This window comes from Haliotis rufescens, unplaced genomic scaffold, assembly GCF_023055435.1.
Source record: "Haliotis rufescens isolate VD_foot unplaced genomic scaffold, xgHalRufe1.0.p SCAF_9, whole genome shotgun sequence".
Lineage (NCBI taxonomy): Eukaryota > Metazoa > Mollusca > Gastropoda > Lepetellida > Haliotidae > Haliotis > Haliotis rufescens.
This window is the reverse complement of record NW_025964383.1, coordinates 16,967,714-16,990,549: the sequence shown is the minus strand read 5'-3', so window position 1 is coordinate 16,990,549 and position 22,836 is coordinate 16,967,714. Positions and strand designations below refer to the sequence as shown.

The 22,836-nt window shown below is 42.1% G+C and overlaps 1 protein-coding gene across 24 annotated transcripts in view; it reads left to right on the top strand.

Annotated features, from left to right (window-relative positions):
- Window positions 1-21,837, top strand: part of LOC124119718 (dedicator of cytokinesis protein 9-like) — a 190,253-nt gene extending 168,416 nt beyond the window's left edge. For 22 of the 24 annotated variants that reach the window (XM_046482343.2, XM_046482341.2, XM_046482340.2 and 19 more), the window contains 9 exons: window positions 2,405-2,514; window positions 3,321-3,443; window positions 3,649-3,762; window positions 4,296-4,442; window positions 5,713-5,923; window positions 6,910-7,100; window positions 8,298-8,398; window positions 10,183-10,321; window positions 20,016-21,837. In XM_046482343.2, coding sequence (XP_046338299.2) covers window positions 2,405-2,514; window positions 3,321-3,443; window positions 3,649-3,762; window positions 4,296-4,442; window positions 5,713-5,923; window positions 6,910-7,100; window positions 8,298-8,398; window positions 10,183-10,321; window positions 20,016-20,096 — 1,217 coding nt within the window. In that variant the 3' untranslated portion in view covers window positions 20,097-21,837. Of the gene's footprint in view, window positions 1-2,404; window positions 2,515-3,320; window positions 3,444-3,648; window positions 3,763-4,295; window positions 4,443-5,712; window positions 5,924-6,909; window positions 7,101-8,297; window positions 8,399-10,182; window positions 10,322-15,064; window positions 15,102-15,913; window positions 15,959-20,015 lie in introns of all 24 variants that reach the window. The other 2 variants (XM_046482330.2, XM_046482326.2) reach the window with 2 other exon arrangements.
- The last annotated feature ends 999 nt before the right edge of the window (window positions 21,838-22,836 follow it).

Below are 22,836 nucleotides of genomic sequence, written 5' to 3'. Positions count from 1 at the left end.
ATACATTTTTTATTGATTAATTGATATAAAATAGCAGTTTATCAAGGAGCTCTCACATGGTGTAAGAGGTCAGACGGTTCAGAATTCGAGATAAATACCTGGGTCCACTTGCACAAAGCGATCAGTGCTTCGATGATTGCTTCCTTACTGTGATACAGACTTAGGATAGTCGTAGCACTAAGATCCATTTGTGCACGTGGGCCCTCGAGGGGATGGAGTGGGGGGGAGGAGGTAGGTACATGGTACTAAATGAGTTGAACTTAATATATGTTGTCATCCGCCCATTTATTGTATGACCGCGTGCTACATGACATGTGTTTTGTATTGTTGCATTCTGTTTTGCATAACAAATAATATTGGAATGATGGTATTATGTCTTCATATTGATTGATTGTTTTAGTTGAAACATTTCATGTTTATTCATTTCAGTTTGTTGGTTAATGTTTGAGAATCTTGCATATAGTCTTGAGTATTTCCTCTGTCATTGGACAGAAACTGCATTTATGTTTCAGAACTTCAACCAGATAGTTTGTGAAGCCCATTTCTGGTGTCCCCCGCCGAGATATTGCTGGAATATTGCTAAAAGCGGCGTAAAACCGTACTCACTCACTCACTCATTTAACCAGATAGTTTAAACCAGAAGCACATTATAACAGGGGGGTACGGGTGGACCAGTCGTCTAAAGTATAGCAATTTGCTATGCAGAGTTGCATCCCTTAGTAATGCCAGGAATCTATGATCAGGGGTTTGAATCCTGATTCCCGATTATGTTTCTAGTTTCGTCAGCAACATACCCGTTCTCAATAGTTTCACGAAAGTGGTAAATCTCTACAACCTACATCACTTCGGGCTTTCCTCCCACATTAAGCTGACACTGTGATATAACTTGAATACTGTTTAGACTCGCGAAAATCTAAACTCGCTCCCTCCATGTAACCATAGGAAGTGAGGCATAGGTGCCTAGCATTCCATTATAGTAGTTATACCCAACTATCAAGGTTCAGGTAGTCCGACTGATTGGGGGCGGTCTGGTAGCCTAGTGGTTAAAGCGTTCGCTCGTCACGCCGATGACCTGGGTTCAATACCTGACATGGGTACATTGTGTGAAGCCCATTTCTGGTGTCCCCTGCCGTGATATTGCTGGAATATTGCTAAAAGCGGCTTAAAACCATAACACTCACTCACTCCGACTGATCGATTGTGTGTCATCTAGGGCTTGGACGAGTCCAAATTCCAACCCGGGTACCCATCCCCCTATTACCCGACCCTACCCGGGTACCCGCTGTAGGTCTCAAGAGATAGGTACAAACTGTCTGATTGGGACTAGTTTGACTGTAGCCCTGGCAAAATGTATTTAGATACAAGTATAAAACGATTTGGTGATGCATACACTGAAGTTGATTGAAGCTTTATCTTTATTCAAACATATATAAGTCAGAAGGAATGGATGCATGGTCAGAAAGAAATGCGAACATTTGTGACTTGTACTGTAACGTTAGAGTTTCAGATAATTTTTGTCATTAAACAATACATCACTTAAACATTTTTTATCCTACTGTTTGTATGGGTTGAAGTCACCCTTCTCAAGGGTTCCATGTGTCATGCTTCCTATTTACATCTGGAGCATATTTCTTCTTCTAATAGGGATTTTTGTACATGTATAGCACATGCAGGGTATTTTTGTTGCACTTCAGTGACATGGAGTAATATATACATTCAGGTCATAAAATCTGTGAAGATACCGGGTAGAATAGGTCTTTAACAACCCATGCTTGCTGTAAAAGGCGACTTACGGGATTGGGTGATCAGGCTCGCTGACTTGGTTGATGCATGTCATCGTATCCAATTGCATAGATTGATGCTCATGATGTCAATCACTGGATTGTCTAATCCAGACTCGATTATTTACAGACCATATAGCTGAAATATTGCTGAGTGGTGTTAAACAACAAACAAAACAAACAGACAAACCTTAATAAAGAATCATCACTGCATCGAATTATGTTAATTTTAAGAAACAAAGATGCATTTGTTACCACAGTCAAGTATATGCTTGCCCTACAGGAAAACCTGTAGCTGTAATGTTTATTTTGTAGTGGTATGTTGTGCTTATCTAACAGTCTTTTTTTAGCTGAGATATAGCAGGGCCCCCTGTGTACTGGAGAGGACTGTTACATTGCAGCTAGACTAACTCTTTGCCTATGAAAACATTTCTTTAAAATAATTGTTTGTTTTTTTCTTCAAAAGAACCTTTCCTCTTCTGCTGTTTTCATAAGCAACTAGACTTGGTTTCATTTGAACTAGACTTGCCTAGGCTTTTAATATAAAAAATATCTATATATTTATATATAAATTCAACAGTCATGGCGCAGGACTACATTGCAGTTGGTGTTGACTGTTTCAGGAGCGTACCCCCAGGGTTGTACCGCCTTCAGCCGCGTCTCCCCCAACATTGCAATTGAGGAGTCGGGCATCAAGGACGACTCCGGAATGGAGGATGTGCAGTACACTGAGGTATGGCTAGCTGTGGTGGGGCAGTCTGGCATTGGGTAGGGGCAGTCTGGCATTGGGGTGGGGCAGTCTGGCATTGGGTAGGGGCAGTCTGGCATTGGGGTGGGGCATGGCATTTGGTAGGGGCAGTCTGGCATTGGGGTGGGGCAGTCTGGCATTGGGGTGGGGCAGTCTGGCATTGGGGTGGGGTAGTCTGGCATTGGGGTGAGGCAGTCTGACATTGGGGTGAAGCAGTCTGGCATTGGGACTGAGGCAGTCTGGCATTGGGGTGAGGCAGTCTGGCATTGGGGTTGGGCAGTCTGGCATTGGGGTGAGGCAGTCTGACATTGGGGTGAGGCAGTCTGGCATTGGTTTGGGGCAGTCTGGCATTGGGGTGAGGCAGTCTGGCATTGGTGTGGGGTAGTCTGGCATTGGGGTGAGGCAGTCTGGCATTGGTGTGGGGCAGTCTGGCATTGGGGTGAGGCAGTCTGGCATTGGTGTGAGGCAGTCTGACATTGGGGTGAGGCAGTCTGGCATTGGGGTGGGGCAGTCTGACATTGGGACTGAGGCAGTCTGGCATCGGGGTGGGGCAGTCTGGCATTGGGGTTGGGCAGTCGGGGTGAGGCAGTCTGGCATTAGGACTGGGTTGGTCCATCATTTGGATGGTGCAGTCCACCAGAAGGAGAGGAGTACTCTGGTGCTTCTGGTGGAGTGGGCGTATTGTCGCATGTTTCTGGCATCGGGGTTGGCACAGTTCAGTCTTGCGTGTGTTGAAGAAACTCATTGCCATGCTGTAATGTTACGTGTTATAAATGCACACCATCTTTCAGGAAACCCTGGTTGATTTCCTGGAGCAGGCTGCCCAGTCTCTGGAGAAAGCAGAACGCTACGAGCTCCTGGGTGAGATCTACAAACTCATCATCCCCATCTACGAGAAGACCAGGAACTTCCAGGTGAGCTCCAGCTGTCGATTCATCACAAGCTTCATGCAGGGCCCTGGGGTCTAAGGTGCACTATACAGGTGTCTATTCACTGTGGCGAGTTGCCTCCCCTAGCAGTGCAAGGATCTGCTCATCATAGGTTCAAACTTCAGACCCTCCCTGAATATCCTCCTTCTGTCATCACCCATGTGCTTATGTCTGGTTATCTATGTTCCAGAAACTTCAAGCAAGTTACGATCGTCTGTCTGGTGCCTACCACAAGGTCATTGAGGTCATGTACTCCGGCAAGAGGCTGCTGGGAAAATACTACCGAGTTGCTTTCTTCGGCCAGGTAATCCCTTTGTCTGTCAGTCCACCATCTCTAAAACTGTTACTTGATCTGTCTGAATGTTCATGCCTTCTTATCTCCTGTGTCCGGATATCTCGAGTTACATCATGGTCCCACTAGGTTCAAGGGAATGGGGTTCGACTGTATTATGGTACTTTGTTAAGTTTGCTGTTTTAAAATAACCAGATGTTTCAAGTCAAATCTCGTAGCTCAAACAACACCATTTGAAATTTGAAAAGGTATTGGGTATTTGATTAGCCATAGAGGTACTGATATGGAGAATATAACCCAGGTTTTGAATGTGTCATGAGTGAATGCTTTACCCACTAGCCCATCCAGAAGCACCATAGCCCAGTGGTTAAAGAGTTTGCTCGTCACACTGCAACCCAAGGTTTGATTCCTCACATTGGTACAATATGTGAAAGATATTCTTGAGTTCCCGGCAGGAATAAAACTACAGTTCACTCACTCATTCATTAGAAGCATCATGGATGTCAGAAGTTTGATGTAGCCTCCCAACTTGCGTTTACCTTCAGACGTACTTCGAGGATGATGATGGCAAGGAGTACATCTACAAGGAGCCCAAGGTGACTTCGTTGACGGAGATCTGCGAACGGCTCAAGACGATGTATGCGGAGAAGTTCGGGAAGGACAACATCCGACTGATTCAGTCGGACAACAAGGTGAGGAGACATGGTGGACTAGGTTACAGGTGGACAACCATCAAATTGTTGCTAACCTCTCTTCAGAGTTGCCTCCCTTAGGTGTGCCAGGATACTGATTTGCCCAGAATTGATGCTTTTTTTGTCAGCACTATTTTTCAAACTGGAAAATGGCCTGCATCCAAGTCAAAATCATCATCTATATTTCACGTAATGATACACTACATGCATGTTCCTCCATCACCCGTCAATACATTTGTCCGATATGTGTTGTAGTGACACATGTCTATGTGTGGTCAAGTCAGTGTCATGTAGTCATTATAAGTAATGAAATCAGGTCGTGTATAACTCTTGGAAATCCAGTGAGCCATACTCTGCATGATTGTTGTGTGGACCCTTCTGTGCCTGCATGCAGAAGATGGCCGCAGTTATGTGGCACGTTATACGAGAAATATTGAAATAATGAATCTAGTCTGAGCAGTTGAAATCGTTCATCTGAGCAGTTGCAGATTTCCCTGTCAACGGAACCAGGTCGTGGGTTTTTGTTGTTGTTTAAACACAGATTGGGAACAAGTTATCCAACCTAGGACTCCCTCTTCGTGGGTTGTTCGTTGATTATGAATAGCAACTGTACTGCCAATCAGCTGTATGTCCCTCATTTTCTCTCCAAACAGTACAGGTGTGTAGAGGGGGGTGCACATAATACACGCTTACAATGAGTTTTGGTGCTTTTTCCCCACACAAATGACTTTACCATGAGCACATAACACTGGAAATACTATGTCATCAAATCTGTACTCAAGTTTGCAATTTAATCCGACCAATACACTATGTGGTTATAAAAAATGTTCTGTATCCGGATTTAGGTTTGTAAATTTGTGGTGAATGAACATTGTGTATTCAATCCAGTGAAGTATTAACAATGAATGTAAGTAACATAAGATATATATAGTCCTTCAATTAGGATGCTTCCGTCAAAAAGTTCTGCTTTAGTCACTTGTCTCCATCACAACTCAAATTTGGTACGTAGGCTTCTGATCTTAGTTGGATTAGAATGAGAAAGTGTTGAAAATGATCCTGATCTTCAAACTAAACCCTATAGCTATCTGCACTGTTTTCGTTTTGATGGTATTGTTTGTAACCATGAATATTTTCTACTTCACTAAATGGTCACCTTGATAGCTGCAAGATTGCTGCTGGACGTTTATCAATAATCACTCTCACTTCATTACGTGTTGGGATCCTGAATTCCTGTATTTGTTATTATTTTGATTTGTTGCATTTGTTAAAGGTGAATCCCGCTGAGCTGGACGCCCGATTTGCCCACATCCAGGTCACCTACGTCACACCGTACTTTGACGAGAAGGAGCTGGCAGAAAGACTTACCGACTACGAACGCAATAACAACATCCGTCGCTTCATGTTCGAGACGCCATTCACAAAGGATGGCAAATCCCACGGAAACATTGATGAACAGTGCAAGAGGAGAACCATCTTGCTAAGTAGGACTTTTATTGTCATATATTGCTCTTATCCCCCTCAAAACACACCGAAACACATTCACACACATGTCACTATAAGTGCATGAGGAACATTGATTGGCTACTGCCGCTTGACCCTTTCTGTACAGAATTGTGTCCCTTGAATGTCTGTGGTTTCACCTTCTATTTCAGCTATATGAAGATCCATTAAGTCACCTACCCGTGAAGATCCGGGTTTGAATGGGTCTTCACCAACCCATGCTTGCCGTAAGATGCGAATAAAGGGATCTGGTGATCGGGGAGTCATGCTCGCTGACTTGGTTGATATATGTCATCGTATCCCCACTGGGTACATCGATGCTCAGGATGTCAGTCACTGAATTGTCTGGTCCAGACTCAGTCATTTACAGACCGCCGTCATATAGCTGGAATATTGCTAAGTGTGGAGTTTAACAACAAACAAACTAACAAACAACAGCCTTGATAATGAGCCCTGGTTGGAGGGTTTCATCAACATGGTAGACGTCCCCATCTGTCTACATCTGGGCTTTGTTGGTGTGCCAGTCAGTAAGGAGTAGGATGAATGCTGGTTCAAGCAGTGATACCCTGTACTTGTTATTGAACCGCCTCCGTGGTCTAGTGGTAGAGCGTCCGCCCGGAGAGTGGAAGGTCCGGGGTTCGATCCCCAGCCGCATCATACCAAAAGACGTTAAAAGATGGTACCTGTTGTTACACTGTCTGGCGCACAGCATTAAGGGGCTAAAACAAGGACTGGTCGGCTCGGAGTCAGTAAACTGTGTCTGAGTGGGGTATTCATGTTAAACTGCGGCATGGTATCTCAGTGAGCTAGCACTATAAATCGGCATTAGCCCGGACTAGTACAAGCAGCCACACACACACACACATACACATGCATGCACGTCGCTATATAAGTGCAATAATCTTGGACGCGACGTTAAGCCCCATTTCACCTCACGTGTACTTGTTATTGAAAACTTTCGTTCCAGCTTCCCACACGTTCCCGTATGTCAAGAAGCGTATCGACGTCAAGGACCGCAAGGAGTACATACTCAAACCTATTGAGGTCGCGATCGATCAGATGCAGTGCAAGGTAGCGGAGATGAAAGAGGTCCTCAACTCTCCGGCCCCCGACCTCGTCAAGCTGCAACTTAAGCTGCAGGGGAGTGTTAATGCACAGGTGAGAAAGGAAAGCAGGTGTTCAACATGTGCGTAGAGGAACAAGATAATCCAGGACTGGTCCACCTGGCCACGTTCCCTGACTCTGACTTGGCTAATTGCATGTCATCATTTCTTCAATGGCATGAATCAAAGCTCATACTTTCAGTCACTAGTTTGACCGCCTCTGTCTAGTGGTAGAGCATCCACTTGGAGAGTGTAAGGTACAGAGTTCAATCCCCGGCCTCATCACACTAAAGTGCCGCCTCCGTGGTCTTGTGGTAGAGCGTCCGCCCGGAGAGCGGAAGGTCCGGGGTTTGATCCCCGGCCGCGTCATACCAAAAGACGTTAAAAGATGGTACTTGTTGTTACCCTGTCTGGCGCTCGGCATTAAGGGGCTAAAACAAGGACTGGTCGGCTCGGAGTCAGTATACTGTGTGAGTGGGGTATTCATGTTAAACTGCGGCATGGTATCTCAGTGAGCTAGCACTATAAATCGGCATCAGTCCGGACTAGTACAAGCAGCTACACACACACATACACTTGCATGCACGTCGCTATATAAGTGCAATAATCTTGGACGCGACGTTAAATCCAATTTCACCTCACCTTACCCTGCCTGGGGCTCGGCATTAAGGGGCTGAAACAAGGACTGGTCGGCTCAGAGTCAGTATAGTGTGTCAAAGTGGGATATTCATGTTAAATTTTGGCATGGTATCTTAGTGGGCTAGCACTATAAAATCGACATCAGTACAGACAGACACACACACACAGACACACACACACACAGACACACACACACACAGAGACACACACACACACACACACACACACACACACACACACACACACACACACACACACACACACACACACACACACACACACAGTGAGTGTAGTAAACACCATTTCACCTTTTCACCTCACCCTGTAACTGGTTTGCCTTGTCCAGACTTGATTATTTACAGGCCATTGTAATGGAGCTGGAATATTTCTACTGTCTGCGGCATGAAACAGCATTCATTCATTCAATGTGACCTGGCAAACTAATTTGACAGTAACAGCAGACAGCTGTTCACATGAAGCACTAACGGAATACAACATACATAAAAACAAGTAGACTTTGACATAACAAGACATTGATAACAAGATCCTAATGACTTGACTTCCTTGTAACTGTCATCTGTACAAGTGTTATATGTGTGTACTTCCTGTCCAGGTGAATGCTGGGCCGCTAGCTTATGCTGAGGTGTTCCTTGATCCCAAGAAAGTTGGCAACTGTAAACCAGAGAAGGTGGAAGCATTGAAAGATGTGTTTAGGTGGGTAGAACTTGGTTTATTCAACAGATGACCCGTGAAGATCCGGGGAGGAATTGGTCTTCAGCATCCATTGCTTGTCGGCCAAGGCGACTAACGGGATCGGGTGGTCAGGCTCGCTGACTTGGTGGATGCATGTCATTGTATCTCAATTGCGTGGATCGATGCTCATGATATCAATCACTGGATTGTCTGGTCCGGACTCAATTATTTACAGACCGCTGCCATATAGCTGGAATATTGCTGAGTGCGGTGTTAAAGAACAAACAAACAAACGATGTTCAACAGATAGTGTAAGTGTTGCAGCCAAGGCCGTAGTTAACTTTTTTTGACAAGGAGGGCAAATGTTTGTACAAGTATCACTTGTCCCCAACTTGATTCAAATAAAACTGTTTTCTATAAAAAAATCCAGGGGGGGTAACTGCCCCCCCTGCCCCCCGGCTGGCTACGGCACTGGTTGCAGCATACAAATCAGGTTCACACTGCACACTCCAGTTTTTAATTAATTTTGAATGGAATTTTGACTTGAAAGTTCCTTATAAAAAAATAATAATGACATTCCTCATCAGCATTCCATACATAGACAGGTATAGACGAGTAGGTATCAAATTGAATTTTGCATCGCTTGGTAAATATTACTTTTAAAAACCAGTACAGAATTGAGGCATGAATCCCTGACCGACAAACAAAATGACAGATTACCACAGTACTGATACATATTGCTGCCATTTTGCTCGTACAGTAATACTGCCACACAGTTGGTTGGTTTGTTGTTTCACGCCGCACTCAGCAATATTCAAGATATATGACGGCGGTCTGTAAATAATCTAGTCTGGACCAGACAAACCATTGATTAATATCATGAGCATCGATCCACGCAATTGGGATCGATGACATGCATCAACCAAGTCAGTGAGTCTGACCACCCGATCCTGTTAGTCGCCTCTTACGACAAGCAGAGTCGCCTTTTACGGCAAGCACGGGTTGCTGAAGACCTATTCCTCCCAGGATCTTCACGGGTATACAGACTGGTGAGACTACACAGAGTCAAGTCACACTGCAAATCATGACAACAGTAAACACTTACTTAGGAGGGGGTTGTCTGAAAATGGCACTGTATCTCATTAACTGTGATTAGCATTCAGTCGTTTGAGTTAAAAGAGAAATGAAGTTTGCACTCTAATGTATAAAATTACCTGGGTGAGTTGATTGAAAACTTTAAACTACTACAACAATATTTGTATTAGCTTTAGGAATAATCACAGCACAAAGTTGACAGGCTATAGCTATAGCCTAGCAGCAACCACATTTTGTAGCCATTCTCTGGACTGTTGATATATGTGTGATCCACTCATATTTTGAAACAGAAAAGTAGGCTTGAAATGGCAATGGTGAAAACAAGGCTTTGATATAGGCTAGTGGACACGCCCACCTCGGGGAGAGGTACTGGGTGGGTGTTTTGTGTTTCATATCATTGGCGGGTGGCCCTGTCGCCTAAGGCGCCGTGATTTGATGTGCAGAGTTGCGTCCCTTGAACACGCCAGAAACCTATGATTGTGGGTTCGAATCCCGGTTCGCCCCGATTATGTTTCTAGGTTTGTCAGCACCGTACCCGTGCTCGTGGGTTTCACCGAAGTGGTAAATGTCTGAGACCTGCATCACTTCGGGCTTCGGCGTTAAGCCCAACTCACTCACTCACTCATATCATTTGGTGTAAATCGGAGATGTTTCGTTACCTGTGTGAAGCGTGACAGCCCTAACTTTGTTTACTTCTGTTTCGTCCTCAGGGAATTTGTGAATACATGTCGGGATGCCTTAGAATTGAATGCTCAGCTGATAACCACCGACCAGAAGGAATACCATGAATCTCTGAAAACTGGCTTCAATGATATCGTTGACAAGCTGTCCGTCATGTTTGGAGAGAAGGTAAGATCATGTGATCACATCTAGCAATATGATTGGTGGTAGAGGAATGCTCTTTCAGTGTTTTCTATAGACAGACAAAATTTTCGACTAGTTGAGGCTTCAGATTGGCATGAAGAATGTCATTCTGATGTTTGAAATCTAAAACCAAGACCGAAAATAATGCTGTTGATTTGACCTTGACCTTGTTCCACAAATCAGGCTTGGGGATGACCTCTCAGTGTCAATAAGTATTGAACTATACTGGTCAGTGAATTTAAAGTTGGATAAAATATTACAATCAGGAATAGTTGCATGGCCCAAGTAAAAGGATAGGAGTTTAAAAGGGCATTCTAGATCATGATCTTGTCCAAGAAGATAGTCTAGGCTTGTAACAATGATGACCGATTTTTAAAAAATAAAATCTCAATTCCCATCTTCTCAGTATCATCTAGGTAAAAACATTACATTGATGACAATATAACGTCATTGTATCTAAACCTGTATTGAAGATTGACAACATCAACAAATAATCGTTATAGTTGTTTGCTGGTTACATTTGTTGTGGATTATTGACAATGTACAGATACTGGTATAGCAGCTGTGTCGTAATGTTTATTCATACCGGGGTTGCCCATATTTAGGTAGGCCCATGCGAAATTCAGACCATGGGCGTAAAAATAGAAAATAATTCCATATTTAGGCCTGTGGGATTAGATTCAGATTACTTTGTACAAATAATATTCCACAACATGAAGAAGTTTGTAATATGATTTATCTTATTCAAAACAAGAAATATTACAGTATGATGTCCTATAATGCATTATATAAAAAAATAAAGATTAAAACGTGTATGAAGTTACTATTTCGCTGTGATTTCAGCTTTCTGGCTTCGTTCCTTGTTAGTCTAATGTTGGTGTTCTTGAGTCTAACTTAATCCTTTTCCAGTTTAAGCCCTGGGCTTAATTTCGGATAAAACATTATCTGCCTGAAGGGGTATTTTCTGTATTAGAGCCCGGGGCTTAAAAACGGGAAATACCAGGACATGGCGTTCATTGTCTTTGCTTTGTGGAACCAGGCTGTTTGCTGATGCATCAATCTGTTAATTTGAAATATCTATAGAAGACACTGTCGTTGTTTGATTTCTTGATTGACTTGGATTGACTTTATTATTCTTAGTAATGGTGGTAGGTGTTTCTTCATATTCACAAATAACATCTCATTGTCACTCTCTGTCACTGACGGTGTCTCATCCCTACAAGTAACACCCGGTAGTTAACTGATTCCTCCTCCTGGTGAACGGCACCTGATTAACGGGGAGGTGGACTCTCAACTTAGGGTTGTCCTTGGTTGGCAAGTTCAGCATTTATTAACCTTAGCAGTAAAATAGCACAATATAAGTGATACATCTCAATGACAGCCACACAGTCTTACTGGACATCTAATTTCTCGCAAAACCTTTCTGCTTTTTTCAACACAAGTGAACATTTAATATTTGGACAATTTTAACAATTAACAGCCCAACAAATCTTTATAATCTGATCACAGCACTGGATCTGTTCACTTGGATTATGAACCACTAACATTAATCGAGGGCTCTATTCTCTAAAACCATGATAGTTGTATAAAGATATTCAACTGAAGTTTTTAGTTTGCTGAGAGACCAAGGACTAAGCATCAAGACAATTGCAGACATGAGATGAGATTTCCCAAGGTCCTGATTGAGTTACTTCCCTTTGTATCATGAATAACTAGATGATTATCTCCCTTTGTACATTATCAGATGCAGAGATAAGATGATCTCACACAGAGATAAACTTGTGCCTGAGAAACACAAAAAAAACATTTTCAGTCAAATAACAAAATTTTTAGTTACCGTATTCGACGTAATAAGCGCCCACGGCGATATTTGCTAATATACTGGCAAGTGAAAAATCTCAATTAGCACCCCTTCCAATTGATCAATGTACACAATATTCGTGTATAATACTTGTGTGTTATATGCACCTTAATTATGGGCAATTAAATTCTGGAAAAATATATTTGTCGTACATAATCATTTCAGGCTGTCAGCATAAATCACAAAATTTATCTTTCAATTTATCTTTTTTTCTCGCCAAAATAACATTCTAAATAGAGCCCCCTATATTTAATTTTGAGAGCGTCCTGGGCGCGTATCTCGTCGAATACGGTAACCTTTGATAACAATATATTTTGAATGTCCATTTGCAATGGGATATTGTAATGCAAACAGTGTTGCAATGAAAGTAGCATATTTTCAGTTTGACTTAAATTAGATGTAATTACACATTGCTGTAAGTAGTTGTCCTTTTAGTGTGAGTAGTATATGTGGATCACTTTGGTTTATTGACAGCCACTTTGCCGTGTTGATTCTTACACCTCTATGAAGAGCTTGATATGGAGGGAGCACTGGGGATACATACACGTATGCAGTGGTAACAATAAGTCTGTAACAAAACAGGAGGCTGTAACAAGCTAGATTAAGGAGGAAGAGCAGGATTACTGTGCTAGGACAATAGGGATTACAATAATACATTTGTGGGAAGAGTAAAGACTTTCTTGGCCTCAATTCTGTGGCTGACCTTACTGCCTCAAACACATGTGTACTGCGGCCATCATGCATCGTGGATTCAGGATTTCGGCTGTAGAGGAACATTCTTGAAGACATCACTCTTTCTCATCCAAATTCATCATTTCCTTCTGTACAGTTTCCAACTTTATGATTAGTCTTCCTCAACAAGCTCTCTTCATCAGCTGTCCGAGACAAGCCTTCATCATCAGACCTTGTAGCAAATTCATCATTATAAACCTTCCTCAACAAGCCTTCATCATCAGCTGTCCGAGACAAGCCTTCATCGTCAGACCTTGTAGCACATTCATCATTATAAACCTTCCTCAACAAGCTTTCATCATCAGCTGTGCGAGACAAGCTTTAATCGTCAGACCTTGTAGCACATTCATCATTATAAACCTTCCTCAACAAGCCTTCATCATCAGTCCTTTTATCATGAAACTATTGGATCGAATGTATCTTCATCATCAATGCTTCTAACCAGCTTCTGTCGTCAACCTTTATCATCAATCTTCATCAGCCTTCGTCAACTTTCATCATGAATTTCCTCATCCAGAGTTTATCGTCAAATTATAGGATCAAATCGATCTTCATCATCAATGCTTCTAACCATCTTCATCGTCAGCCTTCACCATCAGGCTTCATCACCCTACGAGACAGACCACCAAAGTGTCTTGTAGCAGCAACAAACATTTTTCATTCTCTATACGACCGTCAGCATCACTGCAGAACACAACACAAACCTCGACTTATCATCACCAAATACAAACACTTCAGGTGATAAAGGAGAAGAATGACCACTCCAGGAAGATGCTGAAGAAGTACAAGAGACCTTCCCTCCCACACACTCCAGGGTTTCCCTCCCTGATGGCCATCTGTTGCTGCCCCGTATGTCTCTACCCTGGGCTTTCAGAGTAACCAACCTACTGGTGAACACAGATGTGTTAAACATGTGCAAAGACACGTTTGTGAAAAGTGGGTGCCATGTTTGCTAGGGACGATCCCAATATTCCCTGACAGGTATTTTGCCTTAGACAGGCCGAGCATAGCTCAGTATGCACAGCTGACAACCATCATATTGCTGCAGGTGACAGCACCACTTTCACCCCTGCAAACATTTGAACCATGCCCAAACCTTGAGTCACTCATTCCTACTGACTGAGGTCGGCACACATGACTCTTAATCTGTGTTTACCAGTAGTGTTGTAACTTAACTGTTGTGACAGCACTATACTTTCTTTTACCAAGCTTATTGTGGGCTGCATTGTTGTAGTTCATAGCTGTCCTGAATATCATTTGCTTATTAGGGTATCTCCAATGTGACTCCCAACGATTCCAACCAAAAGCTTGCCTGGGTGTGCAGGGATGGGCTTGATTGAGCAGGGCTGGTCTTGGTTGAGCAGGGGTGGACTTGGTTGAGCAGGGGTAGTCTTGGTTGAGCAGGGGTGGGCTTGGTTGAGAAGAGATGGGCTTGGTTGAAAAGGGGTGGACTTGGTTGAGCAGGCGTAGTCTTGGTTGAGCAGGGGTGGGCTTGGTTGAGCAGGTGGTTTGTGTGGGCAGGGTTGGACTTGGTTGAGCAGGTATGGGCTTGGTTGAGCAGGGATTGGCTTGGTTGAGCAGGGGTGGTCTTGGTTGAGCATTAATGGGCTTATTTGAGCAGGGATGGGCTCGGTTGAGCAAGGGTGCTCTTGGTTGAGCAGGGATGGGCTCGGTTGAGCAAGGGTGCTCTTGGTTGAGCAGGGATGGGTTTGGTTGAGCAGGGTTGGGCTTGGTTGAGCACAGGCATGTTTAGTTGAGCGGGACTGAACCTGGTTGAGCAGAGCTGTCTCTGTTGGGCAGTTAATTGTTTAAAATATGACCTAGCTCAGTGTTTAATATAATTATAGAGGTGTAAGAAACAAACCATTGCCATCAATAAACCAAAAATGTCTCCATGAACTTTATTCATTATTTGGATGTGTAATTTGACAAAATAAACTACAATTGTTGCCGTTCACTTTCTTTAAGGCGTGTACTTGATGTGTAATAAATGTAACCCCAACCAGACACCTGAAGTGATGATTCAGCACATTATTGCATGCATCATTTTGTCTCACTGTGTGTTTCTGTCTCCCTTATTTTCTTGTGTTTTTGTGAAATAATTTCTTTTACATCCTATAATTCCCCTTGTCTAGGAAGCAACAGTACAAATAGTTTATCCCAAGGCCAGTGGTAAGTAATGGCATCCCGGTATAGATCGACCTAGCATTGCCCCTGGGGACCCCAGTGCCTGCATGGGGCACGTGTAGACTAGCGACGCCCAGGGGACTTGAGTATAGCCGGGGCCTGATGGTGTATTTGTGGATTATTGTGGACTTGTAGATCATTTTCGATCTATACACGAAAAATGGTTGCTAGGTGTGTCATGTTGCTGCGTCCTCCAGGTGTAGATCGGGCGCACCCAGGGGGCGTCAGTGTCGCATGGAGCGTAAGCGTTGTGGTGCTGCCTGCATTGTATGGACACGTTGCTATCTGCCTGCATCTGTATGTGGTGGACTCATGAATGTGACTCCACTGTTTTGATTAAGGATTCTGCTGATTTCTTTAAATCTGTAAACGCAAACTGGTGATAGTGTGCAAAGTCAATGAAATTATTCCAGATGCAAAGGACATATTTATTTAATTTTCAAAAAATCAAACGAAGAATTAGATACCTGGCAGAGTTGCTTCCCTTAGTTGTGCCACAAACCTATGATCAGGGGTTTGAATCCTGGTTTGCCCAAATTATGTTTCAAGGTTTGGCAGCCCCAAACCTGTGCTTGTGGGTTTCACCAAAGTGGTAAGGGTCTAAGACCTGCATCACTTCAGGCTTTCCTCCAATATTACGCTAACAGGCATGAGCTAACTGAAATACCGTTCAAAATTAAAGCCAGTTCACTTCATCTACTTTGCCAAGATGGAAGCCAGTTTGCATTTACAAGTTTGTCCATGTAAAAAATCAGGTGGCTGACTGTTTATTTCTTTTCCTAAACTTGACGTTCCAGATAGTATTTGACTTTGAGGGATTGAAACGAGATTCTAGAGTCTAGGTGAGATGGACCGACTTGTTCACACTGCTGAACTCATCACCTCAATCACATCGCTTCACAAAAATAATTTTCTTCTTCATTTGAATCTGTTCCTCTTTTCACACAAAAACCTCTTGTTCCACATGTGTTCCTGGAATTATTGTTTCATTGTCTGAGAAAATAGTCACTCTTTCTATCAACACTTTAATGAAATAATACTGTCATATGTTGAAAATTTGATATGATCATTCAGACCGTTTGAAACCATTCAGGACAGGATTCAATTTTGATGAGATTATTGTGACATTTGCTTGAGAAGGATGCTAGCTTCTGTACCATGATGTCACATTGAAAGAACAGAGTTGCTGACATCCATAAATCAAGATCCGGGTAGGAATAGGTCTTCAACCACCCATGCTTGCCTTAAGAGGTGACTATGCTTGTTGTGAGAGGCCACTAACGGGACTGGGTGGTCAGACTCGGTGACTTGGTTGATGCATGTTATCGTATCCCAAGTTGCGTGGATCAGTGCTCATGATGTCAGTCACTAGGTTGTCTGGTCCAGACTTGATTATTTACAGACCGCCGTCATATAGCTGGAATATTGCTGAGTGCGGCATTAAACAATAAACAAACAAACAATCCAACAAACAGACTCGATTATTTACAGACCGCTGTCATATAGCTGGAATATTGCTGAGTGGGGCGTTAAGCAACAAACAAACAAACAAACAAACATCCGTAAATCAGATTTAGCAGGCGTGCATGTTGGGCTGCCTATGCTCGGTGTTGATCCAGGTTCACTGCTTGGGTTGCTGTATATAGTGTTAGTTATCAACGGGAAATCATGTTACTGCAGACATTTGTAGGCTAGATGAACACTCAACAGCTGAATTTAGAAACATGTTTCAAAACATCTTGGCTTTTTCTTTTGAACTTACTTTTCATTATCTTCACATTTGATCATTTTGTTTTTGTATCATTAGAGTGTGATTAATTGCCTTAATAATTGCCCATAAACAAATTAGTTTCGGTTGACCCAGTCAACCATGGTGCCACCACATTTCACTGTGTTGAGTTTCCTCCCTTAGTTGTGCCAGGATCTCCTGGTCATGGTTGAAATGCCAGCCTCATCCTTATTATGAGTCATGGTCTGCCAGTGCCATTCGGTTTCACCAGTGTGGTGGTCACCCTAGAGCCCTCCAGACCCACACGAACTGGTCATTTATTGTAGGGGAGGAGGGTCAAGAAAGAATGACAGGAAAAGAGTACTGGGGTGTGGGGCAGGTGGCGGGGGCGGTGGGCAGTGGGCAGTGGGCAGTGTGTATTAAAAGATGAAGCTTTTTTTTTTTCAATAAAGAAATTATAATATTTGAATATTCTTAAGGGACTGGCCATTATAGGGAAGGGGAGTCATGAAAAAATGTTACATGTAATTCGTTTTTTGGTTTTGGTTTTGTTTTGGGGGATAGGGATGGTAAAAATGTTACATAAACTGGGAGGTCAACAAAATATGATACAGTTCTTGGACTAATCCAAACCCATCCCCAACAACCCCCTATGATAAATGACCAGTCCCTTAATAAAATAGCAGCATTTGTCCCAACTCACTCACTCACTCACTCAGAAGTAAACTAGTTTCATCAACTGTTGTTCAGCAGTAGCCATCATCATCCTTCCATTCTGACCTTTACTCTGAACTGTTCATTAGTTCCTCCCTGCACCATTGTCGTCATTGTAGCTGTAGTACTGTAGGCACTGGACATCCTCTCCATTACTGGTAGTCTGGAGTATTAATAATATGTAAATATCTTGTACATGTATTACGATGAATATCAGTCATGGCTGCTTAAAAATTGATAACTTCATATGATGATGTTCTAAATGTGATGACTCCAATTCATGTACAAGATGTTTTGATAGAGTGTGAATCTACTACTGACCTCTTTGTGAAGGCTGTTCATTGATCCTTATATCATGGGACCTATTCCACAAAGTGATTGTAGCACTAAGGTGATCGTAACTCCCATACTTTAACATAGACTTACGACTACGATCACTTTCTGGAACCAGGTCCACAACCTCATTATTCTGAGTGATTAAAACTCCTATACTTTAGCACTGTCTTATGACAGTCATAGGCCTAAGATTGTTTAGTGGATAAGGGCCCAGGGCCTCAAATGATCTTAACGCTGCAACAGTCGTAAGTGTATGTTAAAGTTATGATTGTCTTAGCGCTGACATTGTTTTGTGGATAAGCGCCCTGGTGCCTCAATAACTCCCATACTTTAACAGTGTTCCATAACACTCAGATCCAAGTCGTCCATTCCACAGAGCGATCATCATGTTTAGATGGTCATAACTCCCATACTTTAACACTGTCCTACAGCTGTCAGGGACAAGTGGTCCATTCTACGTACAGAGTGATCTTAGTGCTAAGATGGTCGAAACTCAAATACTTTAACACCGTCCTACGGCAGTTGGATTAGGTTGTCCATTCCACAGAGCAAACTTAGTGCTAAGATGGTCGTAACTTCCATACCTTAACACTGTCCTACGGCAGTTAGATTAGGTTGACCATTCCACAGAGCAATCTTAGTGCTAAGATGGTCGTAACTTCCATACCTTAACATTGTCCTACGGCAGTTGGATTAGGTTGACCATTCTACAGAGTGATCATAGTGCTAAGATGGTCGTAACTACTATACTAGAACACTTAACAACAGTCGTAGAGCTAAGATATATGTTCAACGGATGCAAGGCCCATTCCACAAAGTGATCTTAGAGCTACAACTGATGTAAGTCTGTTAAAGTGTATGTGAGTTGCAATCATCATACCGCTAAGATCACCTTGCGGACAGACCCTTAATCATAAGGTATCATCATCTTAACAACATATTGATTTGGAGTTGTAGTGAACAAGGTTCCAGAGTTTGTCTTTTGCATGATCTGTTTGTGGGTTTGACGGATAGCTTAGCGAGCAGCTGTAGATGACAAGGTGCATGTTGTGGTGATTGTTGTCCTGATAGAGCTATCTGTTGTCGCAGATAGCTGATATTTCCGTCACTTCCCAAATACGGGGGCACAGGTGGCCCAGTCGTCTAAGGCGCCACGATTAGCTGTGCAGAGTTGCGTCCCTTGGGCACGCCAGAAACCTATGATTGTGGGTTCAAATCCCGGTTCACCCCAATTATGTTTGTAGGTTTGTCAGCACCATACCCGTGCTCATGGGTTTCACCGAAGTGGTAAACATCTGAGACTTGCATCACTCCGGGCTTTCCTCCCACATTAGGCTGACACGCCGTGATATAACTGGAATACTGTTAAAAGCGGCGTTAAACCCAACTCACTCACTCACTCACTCACTCACACCCAAATACAATCTTCTTCGTCTCCAGTGACACTACTTGTCTTATTATCTGTTGCTGTTTAGCTGTGAGATGCCTCTTACTTCAGTGTGAGACTAGTGGACACATATACTGTGCTGAGCTTGACTGCATGATTGTCATATTTCATCATATGTTGTGCTATAAAATGACTATGATTTTCAGCTTTAGTTTGTAGTTGCAATGTGTTTTTATTCTTGTTTGAGAGAAGTTCACACATCCTTCTAAACAAATGTTTATATCTTTTCAAGAGTAATAGTTCTAACATTTGAAATGTACAGTTGTACACTTTGAAGTTATTGATTTTCATTTTAAATGTAATTGTTCTCCATGTGTACATTTTCAGGAAATTTTAGAGTGCAATTCAGGCAGTTTGTACAATTATGACATCAAAAATAAGATGTGGGCTCTTGTTCATATGTTTTTCAGTTCATGTAAATAAATATATGGAATTATTTGAAAATAACCTAAATATTCTTCTTTTCTTTTGAAAATAGACTGAGTATTTTGTTTAAGCAAACAGCAAGTGTGCAAAATCTTTTTTGTTGCTTTGTTAAATGTATTTTCATATATTCTTTTGTTTGGGGTTTTAAGTTACACAAACACCTTCCCTGTCTTCCGATATTTTCTGTATGACAAAATACAATATGACACAGTGTACTGAAGCTCAACTCTGTCTCTGTGTGTTTCAGATGGCAATGGCAGACACCCGTAACTCCAACGCCCGGCTCTCAATGACGTTCTTCCCCAACTCTGGGTCAAGTAATGCCTGATTATCACACCTCACACAGGAACTACAACCACTGCCTTGCTGCTGGCCAGCAAGGGAGTTAACTCTCCAGTAAGGGAGGTAACTCTACATCAAGAGAATTTACTCTCGATCAAGGGAGATAACTCTAAGTTAACATTAGAACCTTCACTGTTTCTCCATGGAACTAAGGAAGTAGCAAGGAAGTGTTCTTCTTGCTGACCTTTGCTAACGATGAAGTACAACAGTTTGCTTGGATAGAAAGTCGTTTTGTTCAAAGGCGGAAGTATCTAAGTCAGATCAGTTTCAGTGAAGAAGTTGGTGATATCAATGTAGCCATTGGTGAGGCCATACCTGGTCAAGATGGGGAAGAGATGCTATGATGGGAGTGAACGAGATTCAGTAAAACTAGGGTGCCTTCAGGTAAACCAAAAACATACAAGGCCATCAACTCACAGTCCAGGGGAGACAACTCTTGTCACTTATTCTCCAGTCCACCAGCAATGAAGATGAAAGATCTCCCACAACATTATTAAGGACAGGTGTGAATGTAAGCCTGAGCTGATCGCATTTTATGATATGTAGAGTTAAAATATGAAGCTATTTCATGTATCTGTAAATTTCCTGGAATGTTTTAGCAAGAATAATAACAATATTCCAGCAGCTAACATGTTTCTGAGATCTTGTTACACCTAATTCAGCTGTATGTAGTCCAATGTTTACCCTAAATGGCAGACAGTCAGAAACTTGTCATGTACAGTTTTAACTATCTGTTAATTCATTGCATATAAAAGTTGTACCCGGTAACCATTAGCTATTTGCCTATTGGACACAGATAATCATTGCACAGATAAGTTAATATTCAATATACCCCAAAAATTCTCCCAGGGACCTTTCAAGTTGTTGTATCTATGATAGCATATATGAAAAAAATGTGAATTAAATACAACTACTGAGCGATCAGAATGGAGTTCATTCGGCCACACACAAAATAATTATTAGAATTGATCTAATATATGTTTTAGAATATGAGGCGAAGAGCAGTTTCTTTAATTTCTTTTTAGACAAACTGTTCGAGGCATCTGAGAACATTAACTGTCAGGTGATGTCATGTGTGTTAGAACTGTGAAAGGTGAACTTCACCAAGCAAAGACAGACGGGAACGCACATATCACTTTTGTCTGTGGGTACCTGGGAGGGACGAAGATCATCTCAATCCTACTTAATATTACACATGTTGACAATGACTCAATGAAAATGTTTTTAGGAATTCATGAACCACTCACCTAAATATGTAAACTAATGTCATACTGCGGATTTATCAATATCTATTTTACACTTGCTTATTGAATATTTTTAAACAGATAACATGACAATTCTGTTTACCTGGCCTGCTGCTGTTGTCGCCATGGCAACAGAGATATAGCATGTTTAATATAGTCATCCTTAAGCAATATACTGTTTGGGGGGAAAAATGTGCACTTGACTAACTGTATGCAAAGAAATGGACCTTATTTGTGGGATAAGTCTTATTGGTTTATGATTGTAGGTATTCATGTATCTGAATGACTTTGTTTCAATCCGTTTGTTTAGGAGGCTCAGTGTTTTAAGTAGACTCAAGGATCTTTTACTGTATCAGCTTGTTTTTACTGTGAGTGTGATGCTCGAGCTCAAATATGTTTAAGTCAATTGTATTCCTCATAATCAGTTTGGATTGGGAATTTTGATTCGCAATTCTGTTAATTTGTTATTCATTTTACGGTCTAGACATAAAGTTTTTAAAAATTTATTTGATTCTACAGTTATGCTAAAAATCTCCCACACTTGACTGATTCAAGTAAAAACAAAGTGTTCCTTGAATAATAAATCACAGCTAACTGTATCTTAACCTGATGACTGTACTTAAAGGGACCCGAATGAAGATCTGGGTTAGAATTGGTCTTCAGCAACCCAAGCTTGTCATAAGAGGCGACTAATGGGGTCGGGTGGTCAGGCTCGCTGACTTTGTTGATGCAAGTCATCGTATCCCAATTGCGTGGGTCGATGCTCATGATGTCAATCACTGGATTGTCTGTTCCAGACTTGATAATTTACAGACCGCTGTCATATAGCTGGAATATTGCTGAGTGTGGCGATAAAGAACAAACGAACAAGGCGGCCCAGATTATCAACCAACAAGGGGTCGAGTCATGGTTCATTAACTAATATGAATCAACTTATAATGGTGTAAATAACCTCCCAACACAGCTCATCCTCAAGACTCGCCTCCATCCCTGTAGAGGTAGCTCATTCATACATGTGTTTATTGTGTTTGTCTGTTTACCATGTTTTTGATACAATAAAGGTGCTAATCTACTTGTACACTAAGCTGGAAATGTCAACTAAATGTTTATTTATTACTGTTAGCCTGATGCAATGATCAGTTTCAGTGTAGATGGTTTCAATGAGTTTTTATATGTGTTTTATCTCATCTCGTGTTATCACATGCTTAGCTCAATTGGAAAACTTTCTGTTGTCAAATGGTCCTGTTGATAAAGGTGAAATAGTTACATAGTGCAGAGTTACATCCCTTAGCCATGCCAGGATCTGCTGTTCGTTGGAATTCCAGACGTCTCCTGATTATTATTTTTGATTTGTCAGAACAATACCAATCGTAAGACCTGCATCACTCCAGGCAGTCCCCACATTGAGTGGACGTAACATCATATAACTGAAATACTGTTTAAAGTGGTGTAAAACTCAACTCACTCACTTAAACACACACT